Genomic DNA, 17,478 nt, shown 5'->3' with positions numbered 1-17,478 from the left:
CAAACCAGAGTAAACTTCATCTGGCCCCAGGTGGCTCTGGATGAAGGGTGGAAGATGACAGGTGAAAATAAGGTGCAAAGTTGAGGCGGGGAGGGACACCTGGGTGGCTCAGCGGTTGGGCGTTGGGCGTTGGGCGTCTGCCTTCGGCTTAAGATGTGGTCCTGGAGACCCAGATCGAGTCCCACATTGGGATCCCTGCATGGAGCCTGCTTCTCCATCTTCCTGTGTCTCTGCCTCTCTCTTTCTGTGTTTATCATGAATAAATAAATAAAATCTTTAAGAAAAAAAAAAGTTGGAGACACACTTAAACACACTTTTCCTGTTCTTGGGACTCTCCATGTCTCTTCACAACCCTCAAAAAGAAGACAAGTTCAAACCCCATTACATATATATATATATATTATATATATATTTTAAATTATTTATCCTTAGGAAGAGTTTCTTCATGTCATAAGTGGGCACCTCCAGTCCTTGCAATGTTTAATGTATCTTTCCATAAAAAGGACTTTTTCCAACTCAAATTCCTATTGTTTGTTGTTTTTAACCGGGCTGCTGTCCGTTCTCTGGGGGCAGACAGCACCCCAACCCATATTAGGAATGGACTCTCCTGGTTACTAAAACAGCTCTGTTCATGTCCTTCTTCCTAGAACCCAGAATGATTTTCCCAAGCCCCATTCCTGGAAACCCAAATGGACTGTCCATTAAATTTGGAAAGTACGCCCCGCAGCTCTTGTCTTGGTACCCATCCCCCACCCTCACCCCACACTCCTGGGATTCCGAATGGAAGTTCACAGGATCCAGGACACTCCCTCAAGGCTCATTCCAAGAATACTAGACGTCTCAGATTAGAAAAGTGATGTGGGGTTTAGTTCCTGTAAGTGACAGAAACAGCCGCTTCCAGTTCCCTTTGCCCCAAATTTCTCAATAGCCCGGGGCATCGTAGTTCCTGAGGCTTTGCCTTCCCCCAAAATCAGTGAATCAAAGAGGGTCTCAGGGTGCCAAGGGGTAGTGGTTGGACCAAACCAAACAGATTCATCTATTCCTTCCTTTTAACTAGCGTTCTTCAGTACCAGATCCCATTCTTGCTCAGGAGGAACTCCAAGTTTGGTGGAGGAGAGGTTCACGATTTTGATTTGGTATCTGTAGAATGGCGTTATGGTTGCCCCCTCCCCTGCCGCCCCCAAAAGGCACTGTACATTGGAAAGTGGTTAAAAGACAAAATGTAGGTTAAATCCCTGCTCTGTTATCCTGAGAGCTGTGTGACCTTGGGCAAGTCACGCAACCTCTCTGGACCTCAGGTTTAAGGTCTGCCTAAATAGGCTTAGATTTAAATTATTGTTTCCTCGGTTCTGAGAAAGGAGGTTTCAACATCTTGGCCCCAGACAAGGGAGGGGGAAGGGGACGGGAAGACTTCCTGGAAGAAGATTTAAGGAGTCGGGGGTGTAAGAGAGGAGAGAGAAAGTGGAAACAGGCAGACGCTTGCGCAGTAAACATCTCACATTTTCTTGCCCCTCCCAACCACTTCTCTGCAGCGGGGAATTGCAGGCGACGCTCCACCTATCCTGGGCAAGACGAGTGACAACCCCGTTCCCCTTCCTTCTCTACCTATGATCGCCTTTCTCCCGCCCCCACAACCGCCCAATCGGGGGCGGGAACTGGGGAGGTCTGGCGAATCCGCGACGCCTGCGTGGGCGATATGCCCTCTCATTGGTCTAGATAAATGCAAGTCCCGCCTCCCAGGCCCCCGCCCCCGCCTTCCTTCTTGTCAATCCCTCCCTTCGCCGGATCCAATCAGCAAGGGACCCGGCCTCACGGAGGGGGCGGTCCCACCGCACGTAACCGAACTCCGCCCGTCTCTCGGGCAACGCCCCTTTCCCCCGCCCCCCCGCGAACGGAAATAGCGGGCCACTGGGCCAATCGCAGCAGCGTGCCTTTGCCCAGCGACCAATGAGAGAGAGAGCGGGGGGCGGTTGCGTCCGATTCTGAGCGGCAGTAACTCGAGCCAATGGGAGGTTGATAGCTCAGGACGGCGGACGGGAGGGGAGGGGCCGGGGGCGGAGCCGCGGCCTGCCGCCCGCCCGCCCGCCAGCCCGCCCTCCCCCCTGGCCGGCTCTGCTTCTCGGCGCTGCTTGGGGTCCTTTGCTCCCGGTCCCCGCCTGCCAGCCCCCGCTGCGCTGTGCCCTGCCCGGCCAGGCCTGGAGCCGACACCACCGCCATCATGCCGGCCGTCTCCAAGGGCGATGGGATGCGGGGGCTCGCGGTGTTCATCTCCGACATCCGGAACTGTGAGAGCGCGGCCGGGGGACACTGGAGGGTGGGGGAGCATGGAATTGAGGGGCTCGGGGATTACTGAGGGGCCCGGGGCATTGAAAGCCATCGCGGGCGAAGGGGGAGAGGATAGAGAGGCCCCGGGGGGAACTTTAGGGTGGGAGCAATGGAAGGACTTAGGGTGTCATAGAGTGCCTCTTGAGGTGACGACACGGAGTGGCTAGAGGCGTCCGGGGGTTGTTAAAGGAAAGGTCCCGGGGCTGGGGACATAAGGGTGTCCCCTGGGAATGCTAGAGAGGCTGGAGGAACCTATCAGTGGTGGGGAGAGAGAAATCCTTGATGTCGGGAAGGAGGTGCATGGGTGGGGGGTACCCTGTGGAGTGATAGAGTGGGAGAGGGCAAGAGGAGACCGGGAGGACGTAAAACACAGGAAGCATCATGGGGTCTGGCTTTGAGGGCCTGGCTGGGGGTGTCATAGAAGGGAAGGGGCTAGGTAGGTCACGGAGGCTCCTGGGTGGTGCACAGAGGGAATCTGAGAGTAATAGAAAGTCCCAGGGGGTTGAGGAAGAGAGATGGGAAGGTGGGACTATAGCAGGACCTTGAAGAGGGAGAGAGGGACTCCAGAATGGAGGGCAATGGAGGAGGGGGGCTGAAGGGTCGCTACAGGGAAAGGAGGGGTTGAGGAATACAGAGGAGAGTTGCTGAGGGTGGAGGGTCTTGGGAGAACCCGAGACAGGAAGCTAGGGGCCTGGAACAAAGAAGAAGAGGTTACAAAGTGGGGGCTTGAGGAATGTGCCGGAATGGGGAGAGCCCAGAGCTCAAAAGAAGGGCCCAGGGAGCCTTAGGATTTTGTTGGGAAGAGATCTGGAAAGCTGGGGGTTGGGGGAAGCCTGATCCCAGAGGGAGGTCAGAGGTCAGGGAGCAGGCCAGTCCTGAATCTGGAGCCCTCTCCCATCTGACCACATCAATATGGGGACAGTGAGCAGCAGCAGCAAGAATTGTCGTGACGATGAGAGGCCTGGTGCCAAGTCAGCTTCCCAACTCCTGGGAGTGGGTGTTGGTGTTTGGAGCTGCCAAGAGCTTTGGAGGCTATATCCGCAGGGGCTCTAGGGTCAGCCGGACCTGGGCTTGAGTTTGAGTGCTGTCACTCCCTAGCCATGTGACCTTGAATGGGGGATTTCGCCTTTCTATTTCCTCATCTATCAGGAGGGACTGCTGATTGCACCTTCCTGATGAGGTTGTTGTGATAAATGCATGTGAGTGAGGCCTTCTGCACATTCCAAACACTGGACAGTCTTGGCTATTGTTTTTGTCATTTGGTGGATCTGACAAGTGGCCTCTGTTAGATGCCTGGAGATTATTTTGGAATTTGGTAGATATGAAAGGACCTAGTACATAGTAGGTGCTCAGCGAAAGAGGGCTGGAAGGTGTTGGGAGTCAGGTGAAGGAGAGATGTTGTGGTTACTATGGAAAGAGGTGAGTGAGGAGGGGCTGCGGGTTAGGTGGGGGGCCATCTATCAGGAGTAGGTGTGCATTGCCCCAGATGCCTACCAGCAATGTGAAGTGATGTGACTCTTGGCGAGTCATTTAACTTCTCTGAGTCACAGTTTTTTCTTTCTTTTTTTCTTTCTTTCTTTCTTTTTCTTTTTTTAGACTTATTTATTTTAGAGAGAGACAGAAAGAGAGCACAAGGAGGAGGGGCAGAAAGAGAGGGAAAGAGAGAGAGAGACTCTCAAGCAGACACTGCACTGAGCACAGAGCCCAACTCAGGGCTTCATCTCACGACCCTGAGATCACCACCTGAGCCAAAATCAAGAGTCAGCTGCTCAGGCACCTCGAGGCTCCTATTTTCTTATCTGTAAACTTCCTTGATAATATCATCTTGTCTCTGAAGATTCATTCATTCATTTATTCAACAAATGCTTTTTGATCACTACTTTTTTTTTTTTTTTTTTAGATTGTATTTATTTATTCATGAGAGACACAGAGAAAGAGGCAAGGACACAGGCTGAGGGAGAAGCAGGCTCTCTGCTGGGAGTCTGATGCGGGACTCAATCCCAGGACCCCAGGATCACGACTTGAGCCGAAGGCAGATACCCAACCACTGAGCCACCCAGGTGCCCCTGATCACTACTTTTTGACACTACACCTGGGACTAGGCTATAACAGCCAACAAGAATCTCTGGCTTGGGAGCACCCAGGCCATGAGGGACATAGAAAATAAACACTGAACTACAATAAATGACACTATGTCAGAAGGTAATGTGAAGGAAGGTCAGGAAGGAAAGATAAGGAAGGACCAGGATTGAGATGGTACCTGATAGGCCTCCCCAAGGAGGTGACATGTGAGTAGACTTTTGAGTAAAGTGAAGGAACAGACCCTGTAGATTTTGGAGGGCAGAGGGGTCCAGGTGGAGGAATGGTGTATTTAGAGGTCCTGGGGTGGCAGCATGCTTGACGTGTGTTCTGGTAAGAGGGAAGGGACCTGTGTGGTTGGAGCTGAGGGGGGAGAGGGCAGGAAATGAGGGCAGAGAGAGGGGACAGGGATTGTGGAGGACTTTACAGGCCTTAGAGAGCACTCTGGCCTTTCTCTGGGTGAAACAAGAGAAGGGTTAGAGCACAGGAGGGGCTTGAGCTGACTGATGTTTTAAAATAATTCCTTTGCTGGCATGAAGAGAACAGACTCAAGAGGTAGTGGCGGAAGCAGGCAGACAATTAGGGGGCTGCTGCAGGCATCCAGGTGAGAGATGGTGTTGGCTTGACTGGGATGAGAAGGGAAGGGTGAGAAGTGGTTGGTTTGGGGACAAATTTTGGAGGATTTGCAAGGGAATTGGATGATGGGGGTGGGGAAGGAAAGAGAAAACATGTTGGCTTCACTGCAGGATCCTAGAGGAAGAGAGTCTGACTTGGGGGCAATAGAGGTAATTTGGCCAAATGAATTGGAGCTAGAGAATCAGGGATTCCTCTTATCCTTCGTCTTTTCATCAAATAAACATCGAGTGGCTGATGTTTCAAACGTTATCGAGAGTACAGGGGACACCATGGTGAATAGGACAGATTTATGAAGGAGACAGGTACTACATAAAAACTGTAGCCAGCCATCCTTCTCACAAACACTTGTATGCAGATGTTCATAGTAGGGTTACTCACCAGAGCCCCAAAATGGAAGCAAACAACCCAAATGTCCATCATCGGATGAATGGATGTACAAAACATCATGGTATACCATGCAATGGAATGTTATCAAGCCATTAAAAAAGAATGACACACGCAGGGCGCCTTAGTGGCTCAGTTGAGCATCTGCCTTCAGCTCAGGTCATGATCCTGGGGTCCTGGGATTGGGCTCTGCATCGGGCTCCCTATTCAGCAGGGAGTCTGCTTCTCCCTCGGCTCCCCCCTACTCATGCTCTCTCACTCACTCTCTCTCAAATCTGTTAAAAAAAAAAAAAAAAAAAGAATGACACACACTATAACGTGGATGAACCCTGAAAACCTTATTCTAAGTGAAAGAAGCCAGACACAGAAGGCCACATATATGATTTCATTTGTATGAGATGTCCAGAATAGGCAAATCCATAGAGATAGAAAGTAGGTTAGTGGCCACCTAGGGCTAGGTAGGGGGGTGGTGGAATGTGATGTGACTGCCAATGAATGTAGGGTTTCTTTTTGGAGTGATGAGAATGTTCTGGAAGTAGATAGTGGTGATTGTTACACCAGACTATGGATATACCAAAGACCACTGAATTACACGCTTTAGAATGGTGGACTTTATGGTATGTGAATTATATCTCAGTTTTTTTATGTAAGTGGAAAAAAACTTGTAGCCGTCCTAATTCCAGTGAGAGAGAAGGCCACAATGTTGAAAGAAATGAAGACTCTGTCTGGTGGCATTGCTGGGGCAGAACATGGGGCAGAGTTCTCCAGGCCAATATAGGTGGAGAAGAGTGATGAAGACAGAGGGACAGCAGTGCAAAGGTCCTGAGGCCCAGCAGAGACTGAGTGGAGGCCTATGTGGCTGATGTACAAGAGGGATGGGATGGGATGTAGCATTGAGCAGGTGGGCAGAGGCCAGGTTGGTGTTTGTCCTGAGAGCACCAGGGAGGGCTTCAGGTAGGAGCGAGGGAAAAAGCCTGAAGGATGTAGATGAGCCAGCGCTCAGAGATGAGCAAGTGGAGGAAGGGGAGGAGTGTGGAGCCTTCCTGCTGGAAAATCTGAAGGGCATAGTGGAGTTCGGGGGGAAAACTCTAGAAGGAGATGAAAGGCAGGCTTTTGAGAAGGAAAGGGCAAATTCTGTAGATAAGAAGGGGAAAGGCTGGGGCGTCTGGGTTGCTCAGTTAGTTAAGCAACTGCCTTCAGCTCAGGTCATGATCCCAGGGTCCTGGGATCAAGCCCCAAGTCAGGCTCTCCGCTAAGTGGAGAGCCTGCTTCTCCCTCGGCCCCTCCCCCTACTCATACTCTCTGTTGCTCAAATAAATAAATAAAATCTTTAAAAAAGGAGAGAGAGAAGGGGAAAGGTTTGGGTTGGGCCCAGCCTGAGGGCATGTCCTGTGCTGTCTTGAGCTCGAATCTGCCTCCCAGTCACTTAATCTGACTGGGAGCTTCCAGAGCCCAGGGTTGGGCTGTCTCCTCTTTGGGGTCCCAGCTCCCCCCAGGCCTGAGGAGTTTGCAAGTTTGCAAGTGATGGAATGGGAAGGGTGGTGCGGACTTGCTACAGTGGCCCGCGTACCTCCATTAGGGTACATCCTCCAGATTGTGCCCCATTCCTTTCGTGGCTTCTCCCCTAGGCCCTAGAGCACAGGCCTGTTCTGATCCCTCCCTGGGTCCCCAGTTCTGCCTTCTGTGGGACCTGGCCCACAAGAGTCATCAGAAGACATTTGCTAGTTGAATGAATAAATGAATGAATGAATGAACGAACCAGCAGACAAACCAGTCTTTCCTGAGCACCGATTGAGTGCCAGACACTGCTCTAAGTAATGGGACTACAGCAGTGTACAAAAGTCCCCTCTCCATGGTGTTCATATCCTAAGGGGAAATGGATCAGTACACAAGTAAATATATAGTATTCAGGTATATAGACAGGTGGTGGGTGGGGGGTTGGGAAGAAATAAAGCAGGGAAGGGGTACAGGGACAAAGTTAGGGATAGCGCTCTTACATAAGCTGGTCAGAGTCTCTTGCTGAAAAGGTGACATTGGAGCAAAGAATCAAATTTGGTGGGTGAATTAGGCCTGCATAAATCTGGAGGAGGACATGCTTGGCAGCCTGTGCAAAGGCCCTGAGGCAGGACTGGGCTAGGAGGAATTTAGGGAGGAGGAGGAGCAGGAAGAGGAGGCTGCTGATGGTGGGGAGAGTAGGAGTTGTGGTCAGAGAGGGGACTAATAAATCTGTATGGCCTGGAGGATGATGGTGAGGACTGTGCTTTTAGTATGGGTCAGATGGGAGCCACGGAGGGATTTGGAGCAGGAAGGGACAGGATCCCTTCAGACTACTGTGGAGAGACCAGAAAGGAGGAGTCTCACTTTGGTGGTTCTCCGACACCAGTGTGCCACTGGGGGCCCCCTGCCTGCCTCCAGGCCCTGCCCTTGAAGAAATAGGCTTTAGGTTGTGAGTGTCCACCAGATGCTGATGACAGACAGCCCCTGTCCTGAGCCTCAGGCTCACCCCCTTTCTGTGGGTCAGTATACTGACTCTAGTATATTAGAGTATACTTGGTCCACTATCTGCATTTAACACCTTTCCTGTGCCAGGACTATTTTGAGCTGTGGGGATGAAGCAGCCCTACGTCTTTGCCTTGACCAGAGGCTGAGGGTCCTCAACAAACCAGCACATACACCTTCTCAGGCTGCTGCTCAGGGATGGTCTTTGCAGCTGCGTTCGTTCGCAGCTGGTTGTTCCAGGAGACTATTTTCTCTCTCGGGTGGTGATGACTCTGATAGCACGAGCACCATCTAACCCAGCAAGCCGGATATAGAAGCTTTAAATGTTCCAGGAGCGCTTTGTGAAGTAAAGCCAGTGAAATTCATTTTATTTTTATTTGTTATTATTTTAAAGATTTTATTTGTTTATTCATGAGAGACACAGGCAGAGAGAGAAGCAGGCTTCATGCAGGGAGCCCGATGTGGGAGTCGATCACAGGACTCCAGGATCACACCCTGAGCCGAAGGCAGACACTTAACCGCTGAGCCATCCAAGCATCCCTGAAATTCATTTTAATACATTTTACCTACACCAGTATGTTCATGATAGTATTTGAATGCACAGTTAGTATTTTATTTTAAAGATTTTATTTATTTATTCATGAGAGACACAGGGAGAGAGGCAGAGACACAGGCAGAGGGAGAAGCCGGCTCCCCTCAGGGAGCCCAATGCGGGACTTGATCCCTGAACTCCAGGATCATGCCCTGAGTGGAAAGCAGACCTCAACTGCCGAGCCATCCAGGCATCCCACACAGTCAGTATTTTAAAAATGATGCATGAGACAGTTTAGTGTACCTTCTCGATGAGGCCAAATTTTCATTGGCAACACTTGTTCTGTCTTAAAGAAGCCACAAAACTTGAAAAAGCAGATTCACAAAGCTGAGCTGTTCAGAATGTACCTTGCAGTGACCGAATTGAGAATTGCTTTTTTCATTTTAAATCTATGGAAAATAAGAATTTAATCCCTCAGTAGCACCAACTATGTGTCAAGAGCCATGTGGCCTGTGGCTCCCGCATTGAGCAGCATAGGGCCAATGTGTTCTGGATGTTTATGGTGGTCCAGAGTTAATATGTATCATCTGTCAGAACTCTCTTTGAGGACCCTGGGTTGTTGGGATTTGTGTGGGAGGCATAGCACAGGGGATCCTGGTAGAGGGGAACATTTGTTACCTTGTATTGTAAACAGTAGCTGTCTCCCAGTGAGGTACTGGACCCCTTTGCCTGTTACCTCCATGAAGGCATGTCAATCCCTCCGCAGTGGAGGAGCCTGGAGTTTTTAGGATGCCTTTTTTTTTTTAAGATTTTTTTTTAAATTGGAGTTCAATTTGCCTTTTTTAAGATTTTTATTCATTTATTCATGAGAGACACAGAAGAGAGAGAGGCAGAGACACAGGCAGAGGGAGAAGCAGGCTCCCTGCAGGGAGCCCGATATGGGACTCGACCTTGGACTCCAAGATCATGCGCTGGGCCAAAGGGAGATGTTCAACCCCCGAGCCACCCCAGCGTCCCTTTAGGATGCCTTTGGTGGCAGAGACAGACCCATCCGATGTTGCAGCAAAGGCTTTATCTCTCCCACCCCCGCCCCACTTGCTAGTGAAACCCCCAAGGTAGGGCAGGTCTTTGCTCAGCAACCCATTGCCCTAGCCTGCAGCAAGCCCTCTATTCCACCCACATGCTCCTCACACCTGGAGCTACCAGCAGAAGAGGGCCCTGCAGCCTCCCATGGCTCCCAGCACCCTGAGAAAACCCAGAAGAGGCTGGGAGGTCTGGCCTTGCCTGCTGCACTAACCTCCAGGCCCTTGCACTGCCTAGAGCACATTTCCTCTTATTTCTGCCACTCCATCTTTTGATCCTCAAATCCCAGGAGCTGTGTACCAGGAAGATTTCCTCCCCTGGGCTGATTCCAGCCTCCCAGCCCCCATCATGTTTGCATGTGTCAAAGTACTCGCTTGTCCCCAGCACCCTTCTTTCCAATCCAGGAGCTCCCCCAGAGCAGGGCTCGTGTGACTCATCTCTGAGCCTGGCCCAAGAAATGGTTGAGGATAAGAAATCCCTTTAAGGGATCCCTGAGTGGTGCAGCAGTTTGGCGCCTGCCTTTGGCCCAGGGCAATCCTGGAGACCCGGGATCGAATCCCACGTCGGGCTCCCGGTGCATGGAGCCTGCTTCTCCCTCTGCCTGTGTCTCTGCCTCTCTCTCTCTCTCTCTCTCTCTCATAAATAAATTTTTTAAAAAAATTAAAAAAAAAAAAAAAAAGAAATCCCTTTAAAATACCCGGACATGGTTTCATGCCTCCTGTGATGGTGAACTCATTCCCCTGCCACTGGCTGGGCCTGAGTGCCAGAAAGTCCTTCCTTCCATTAACCCCATTCTCTTCCAGCTGTCTTCAGCCCCTTTCTCCCATGTGTTACCCTCAGTAGCATCCATGTGCTATCTCTGGGCACCCAGGCTACTACTTGCCTCTAGATCCCTGCAGAGCCTGTGCCCTCTGCTAGGATGCTTTCCCTCCAAGGCTGTAGACCCTTCTTTCTGGACACTTGACGCTTTCTTCTCTTTGTGAATTTGGTGTTGTTGGTTTTTTTTTCCTAAGATTTTTTTATTAATTTATTTGAGACAGAGAGAGAGCATGAGGAGGGGGTTGGAGGGAGTGATAGGGAGAGGGAGTTGCTGAGCAGGGAGCCTAACACGGGGCTTAATCCCAGGACCCTGGAATCATTACTTGAGCCGAAGGCAGACACTTAACCAACTGAGCCACACAGGTACCCCTGTGAATTCTTTCTTTCTTTCTTTCTTTCTTTCTTTCTTTCTTTCTTTCTTTCTTTCTATCTATCTATCTATCTATCTATCTATCTATCTATTTAATTCAAGAGGGAGGAAAAGGGAGAGGCAGGCTCCCTGGGGAGCAGAGGGCCCGATGTAGGACTCGATCCCAGGACTCTGGGATCACAACCCGAGCCAAAGGCAGACACTCAACCGACTGAGCCACCCAGACACTCCGTGAATTCTTTTTTATAGTAAAGTATATCAATTGTGCAGGAGGCAATATCAAATAGGTGTGGATAGTTAAAGACTATTAAAAAAATATGCACACACATATGTATATTCTCTAAATATTCTTCAGATTGTCCTTATCTGCTTGGTACAGTCTTTTGCATAGCTGATTACTTCTCTATGAACGCATATTTATGTGTAATTTAACATACAAGAACAATAATTTACATCTGTATATGTATACATATGGAGGTAGAATATGTATTAAAAAGGCCACAGAAGAAAAAAAAAAAGGCCACAGAAGGATGCCTGGGTAGCTCAGAGATTGAGTGTGTCTGCCTTTGGCTCAGGTTGTGATCCTGGGGTCCTGGGATCAAGTCCCACATCAGGCTCCCTGCAGGGAGTCTGCTTTTATCTCTGCCTGTGTCTCTGCCGCTCTCTGTGTGTCTCTCATAAATAAATAAATAAATAAATAAACAAACAAAATCTAAAAAAAAAAAAAAAAAAAAGACCATAGATCCTAAATGTCAAGCTTGATGAACTTTTCCTGATTAAACACAGTTGTGGAATCAGCTCCCAGAGGCAGACACAACATCCCCTATCCCCAGTAGCTTCCTTGCTCACCCTCCCAGGCCCCTCCCCTGTCCCCACAAGAATAAGCACGAGTCCATCATCCAACACCATAGGTTAGTTTGCCTGTATCTCAAAGCTTTTTTTTAAGATTTTATTTTTTTATTCATGAGAGACAGAGACATAGGCAGAGGCAGAAGCAGGCTCCGTGCAGGGAGTCTGATGTGGGAGTCGATCCCAAAACCCTGGGATCATGACCTGAGCCAAAGGCAGACACTCAACCGCTGAGCTACCTAGGTGCCCCTTGAAGCTTTTTTTTTTTTTTTTTCCTTGAAGCTTTTAATAGTGGTTTAAATGAAGTCCAGAGAATGCTTCAAGTTCAATTGCTGTTCAAATGCCCATCTCCCTGTGATGAAGTTTAAGCAGATGCTTTTGTTTTAAAGATTTTATTTATTCATGAGAGACATAGAGAGGCAGAGACATAGGCAGAGGGAGATGTAGGCTCCCTGCGAGGAGCCCGATGTGGGACTCAATCCCCGGACCCCGGGGTTAATGCGCTCTGAAGCTGAAGGCAGACGCTCACCCACTGAACCACCCAGGTGTCCCTAAGCAGGTGCTCTGTAATACATGGTCCATTTATAAAACAGGGTGTTTTTTTCCTGGTCCCTACAGAATAGTTTTAAGGCAAGCTCTTGAAGCAGTTGGTGGTCATCCTCAAGAATAACATAGAGCAGGCACACTGGTTCCCAGGGCCCACTTTGCACCCTTGCCTGTCCTGGGGCCTCCTCCTCCTGCTGCCACCCTCATGCAGGCCATCCACAGTGGTGTGGCTTCCTTCTGGCCGCCCTCACCCGGTGAACTGCTCCTGAACCCTCCTCACCTTTCAGAGCTCTCCTCAAATGTCCCCTCCTCCTGGCAGCCAACACCGAGGCCCCGGGCAGCCTCTGTCTGCACATCTCATTCAGGTGTGGGGACAGGGCCCATCGCCTGTGCCCTCTCAGGCCAGGAACCCCTGGGGGCAGATCAGAAGGGCCAGGTCTGCGTGGGTCCAAGGTGCTCAGCGTAGCCCCACTCAGGCCTGGCCCTTGGGGCTCTGGAAATGTGTAACTAATAAATGAAGGATCAGGTGGCCTGTGGGGCCACACAGGCCAATTCAAGCTCACCCTGAGGAACTGGCCCTTCCTCACCTGGGGCTCCAGAGACTCTCCCACCCTCATCCCCAGGCCCTCCACCCCCTTTCTGAGGATGGAGGCCCTTATTCATGACTTCATGCCTTTTCTGAGCTTGGCACTCAGTAGGCCCTTGCAACATGGAGTTGCTGCCCAGAAAAGTGGCAGGTCCTCGACCTGCCCTCTAGGGTCTCCTCGTGTGGTCTGGGGACAGGGGCAGACCCCGACACCGATGGCATGTGCTCTGTTGGAGGTGACACAGACCACATGGGAGCCCAGAGGAGGCCCTGGAACAGCGGTGCCTCATAGACAGTGTGAGCCACACATGTGGTTTTAACTTTTCCAGTAGCCACATCGTAAAAGGAGAAAGAAACTAGTAAATTTAATTTTACTAACACGTTTACCTAATCTAAGATACCAAAATGTTGTCACTTCAACATGTAATCAGTATTTTAAAAAATTTTCGATGAGATATTTTACATGCTTGTTTTTCTCCTACCCAGTCCTCCAAATCCAGTGTGTCTTTGCCACCTAAACCCCACCTCAGTTTGGAATAGCCATATTTCAGGTGTTCAAGAGCTGCCTGGCTGGTGGCCGCCATATTGCACAGTGCAGCTCAGGGGCTAGTTGGCAGGAGCCCTGGGCAGGAGGTACTAATCAGAGAGGGCTTCCTGGAGTAGTTGATAGCTTCCCTGAAAGTTGGAGTTGAAAGTGAGGCAGGATTTCTAAAGACCAGGAGAGCTCATACCCTTGCCTGTTCATTCATTCATTCGTTTATTGCACACAGCCTGCCAGGTGCCTGGCCACCTGCTCAGGGAGGTGGATGACACGGCCATAAATCTGAGCAGGCCTTTGTTCAAGTGGCCAGACATTTATTAAGCACTTGCTGTATGCCAGGTACTGTTCTGGAAGCTCCCTTGTAATGTTCCTAATCTGAAGTGGAAGCCAAGGGATGCCTGGGTGGCTCACTGGTTGAGCGCTTGCCTTTGGCCCAGGGCATGATCCTGGAGTCCCAGGATTGAGTCCTGCATCGGGCTCCCTGGATAGAGCCTGCTTCTCCCTTTGCCTATGTCTCTGCCTCTTTCTCTGGGTCTCTCATAAATAAGTAAATAAAATCTTTAAAAAAATGAAGATTGTACAGTAAATATAAATAAAAATAGTTACATGGTGTGAAAGATGCTAGGGAGGACTTTTTTCTTTTAATGGTGGAAACAAGGATAAGGCATTGGCTTGAATGAACTGGTTAGAATAGACCCTCTCAGAGGAGGTGACAAGAGCTAAGACTGAAGTGACAAGGAGATAACTTGAGAGATGGGCCCAAGCAGTGGGTACAGCACGTATTAGGCCCCTCCCTGAGATAGGAAGGAACGTGGAGTGTCCATGAAAGTGGTGGAGGCCAGTGGGGCGAAACACTCAATAATGTGGTGAGGGGTGATATTGGTGGGATGGCCAGGGCAGGGCCAGAGGGCTAGGTAGCCATGGGGTAGAGTCCCCCCTCCTAGCAGGAGGCAAGGAGGTCAGAAAGGAGGCTACTGCAGTAATCTAGGTGAGCAAACATCGGGTCTGGGTGAGGAGGTCATAGGAGATGGTCCCAGTATTCTGAAGGTCAAGCCAAGAGAACATGGCAACGGCCTGACTGGAGGTGTAGAATGCCCAGGTGTCCATTTGGATGTGCCTGTCAAGGACGAAATGGTGAAGTCTGGCTCCAGTGGAGCTAGGGGACATGACGAGGGACACAGCAAGCTGTGAGGGTGGCCAAGACCTGATCACACTGATCAGTTCAGTGAGATTACCCTGACAGAGGTGCCTGGGTATCAAGAAACACAGGGAGCACAGGACCTGGCCTGTGGGGCCAGGGAGAGCCCTCTAGACTCATCCCATAAGTGGGTCTTGTCAGACGTGTAGAAATGTCGGACATAGCTTGGGGAGAGGTTGGCAGCCAGGAGATGGAAGTAGTGGGTCTGTGGGCCTGGCGGCAGAGGACCAACAGGATGTAAGGAGGGATAGGGCAGGAGAGGGCAAGCTCGGAACCCAAGGATCTGGCCTGGTGACTGGGAGGCAGTGGGACCTTCGTAACACTGGAGCAGGTTTTCAGGAGATGCTGAACTTGGTGGGGATGTGGTAGGGGTGAGGGCCCTGGGAGACAGCTAAAAGACAGCCGAGCCCTTCATTCATTTGTTCCCTCGCCACATATTTCTTGCCAGACCAGTTCCAGGGTCTGGTGGTGGAGGCATAACCAGAGCTGTGGGTGAGGACAGGAGACCCCAGGGCAAGGACAGTTCGAGGACCACATTGAGAGGAGGAAAGAGGGACAAGTTGGGGATCACCCCATAGTGTGTGCCAGGCTTCTCCTCTTGGTCGTAAAGACCAACAAGCCATGGTTCCCACCTCCCAGCTAGAAATGGGGCCCAGGCTTGGCCTAAGCCCCAGGGCCGCAGGGAGGAAGGAGTGTGCCCTTCCAGCTGGAGGGACCTGGCCAAGGAAAGAGAGGACAGATAGCTCAACTGTCTGGGACCCTCATCACCTGCCCTGCCTTCTCCTCCCCAGGTAAGAGCAAGGAGGCAGAGATTAAGAGAATCAACAAGGAACTGGCCAATATCCGCTCCAAGTTCAAAGGTAGGCTGGAAGCCTAGACTCCTGGGTCTGAGGGAGGAGGGGACTGGGAACTAGGATACTTGGGACTTATAGGTATGATCCTTCCTCATCTGTCCCCCCCTTTCCTGCTCCCTCTGGCCCTAGGGGACAAAGCCTTAGATGGCTACAGTAAGAAAAAATATGTGTGTAAACTGCTGTTCATCTTCCTGCTTGGCCATGACATTGACTTTGGGCACATGGAGGCCGTAAATCTGCTCAGCTCCAACAAGTACACAGAGAAGCAAATAGTGAGTCTGGGGAGGAGGGGCTGGGGGCCTGGACTCCTGGGTCTGAGGAGGAGGGGGCTAGGGGCCTGGACTCCTGGTTCTGAGGGAGGAGAGGGCTGGGGACCTGGACTTCTGGGTCTGAGGGAAGAGGGGTTGGGGGCCTAGACTCTTGGGTTAGAGGGAGGAGGGGGCTGGGGGCCTATACTCTTGGATCTGAGGGAGGAAATTGTCTGAGGGAGGAAGTGGCTGAGGACCTGGACTCCTGGGTCTGAGGGAGGAAGGGGCTAAAAGTACAGACTCCAGGGTCAGAGGATTGGGACCTAGGATCACTTAGCCACAGGGTTCCCACCTTCCTCACCCAGGGTTACCTCTTCATCTCCGTTCTGGTGAACTCAAATTCTGAGCTGATCCGGCTCATCAACAATGCCATCAAGAACGACCTGGCCAGCCGCAACCCCACCTTCATGTGCCTGGCCCTGCACTGCATCGCCAACGTGGGCAGCCGTGAGATGGGCGAGGCCTTTGCTGCTGACATCCCACGCATCCTGGTGGCTGGGTGAGGCACTGGGGACCCAGGTGGGCTGGGGTTTGGAGTGGAATAGACAAGGTTTAGCCACGTTTGAGGGTCAGAGAGCTTGTGTCACCTGCCCAAGACCTCCAAGCCAGGATGTGGGGATAATGCTGGGCTTAGATTCAGCCCTGTGATTCTCTGTCTTCATCTCACCAACCCAACTCAGTGGTGTAACACCAACCCAACAAAGCCAATGGGGTGTCTGTCTGATTAACTGACCTTTAATATCTAGTATAGATGAGGTGATAACTATTAAGTTACACCAGCAACAGCCCTCCAGAACTTCTGCATCTTGGTTCATTCATTCAGCAAACATTTGTTGAGCATATATGCGTGCAAAGTGTTGTGTTGTGCTGCTTGCTAGGAATATAGTCATGACCAGAAATGGACATGGTCATCGTCTTCCCAAGCACTCATGGCCCAGAGTGGGAAACATTGAATGACTGCAGAGTGAAATGTATAATTACTCTTGGAACCATGCTGTGGAGCACAGAAGTCTGGAAGGACATTTTGTTGGACACCTAGCCTAGTCTGAGGGATCAGGGAGAGGTTCCTAGAGGCTGTAGCATCAGGCTGAGACCTGGGTGAGGAGGAGTTGCTGGCTGTGTGAAGGGGAAAGGCATGAAAGACACAAGTCCTGAGGCAGGTCATTCATCAAATATTTTTTGAGTGCCTGCCGTGTGCTGGGCACTGTCGTGGGTTTTGGGAGGCAGGAGGGAGAAGCAAGGACTGTTGTGCCCAACCTCGGGAAGCTTACATTTTACAGGAAGCCTACAAAGAGCAAATATATACATAAAAAGTAAGAGGAGTTCAGATAGTGATAAATGCTGTGAAGAAAACAAAACAGTAGTAGGGGGTGAGGGAGGTGGTGGTGGAAGCTACTTAAATACACTCATCAGGGAGGGTCTCTCCAAGATGATGACTTGTAATTTGAGACTAGAATGATGAGAAGATAATTATTTTAAAATGTTGGACACCTGGGTGGCTCAGCGGTTGGACGCCTGCCTTTGGCTCAGGTCGTGATCCTGGGATCCCAGATCGAGTTCCACATCAGGCTCCCTGCAAGGAGCCTGCTTCTCCCTTTGCCTGTGTCTCTGCCTCTCTGTGTCTCTCATGAATAAATAAATAAGTCTTAAAAAAAAAAATGTTGGAGAGTATCCAAGTGAAAGGAGCAGCATGTGCAAAGGCTCTGAGGCATGAGCTTTCTATATTCAAGGAACCAAGAGATAGTCTTTGTGGCTAGAGTGCAGTGAACAAGAGATAGAATAAGGGGAGTTTGGATTTTATTCTAATTGAAATGAGAGGGGTTGGCGTGTTTTAAGTTGGCGCGTGACATGATTGGCTTTGTATTTTTA

The 17,478-nt window shown here is 50.5% G+C and overlaps 1 protein-coding gene across 2 annotated transcripts in view; it reads left to right on the top strand.

The window, feature by feature from the left end:
• Window positions 1–2,059: 2,059 nt before the first annotated feature.
• The window catches only part of AP2A1 (adaptor related protein complex 2 subunit alpha 1), a 32,923-nt gene continuing 17,504 nt past the window's right edge, over window positions 2,060–17,478 (top strand). For both annotated transcript variants that reach the window (XM_041744863.1, XM_041744862.1), the window contains exons 1-4: window positions 2,060–2,285; window positions 15,239–15,307; window positions 15,431–15,573; window positions 15,915–16,108. In XM_041744863.1, the coding sequence (XP_041600797.1) occupies window positions 2,219–2,285; window positions 15,239–15,307; window positions 15,431–15,573; window positions 15,915–16,108 (473 nt within the window). In that variant the 5' untranslated portion in view covers window positions 2,060–2,218. The remainder of the gene's footprint in view (window positions 2,286–15,238; window positions 15,308–15,430; window positions 15,574–15,914; window positions 16,109–17,478) is intronic.

This window comes from Vulpes lagopus, chromosome 2 (assembly GCF_018345385.1).
Source record: "Vulpes lagopus strain Blue_001 chromosome 2, ASM1834538v1, whole genome shotgun sequence".
Classification (NCBI taxonomy): domain Eukaryota; kingdom Metazoa; phylum Chordata; class Mammalia; order Carnivora; family Canidae; genus Vulpes; species Vulpes lagopus.
This window is presented reverse-complemented; position numbering and strand designations above follow the sequence as displayed.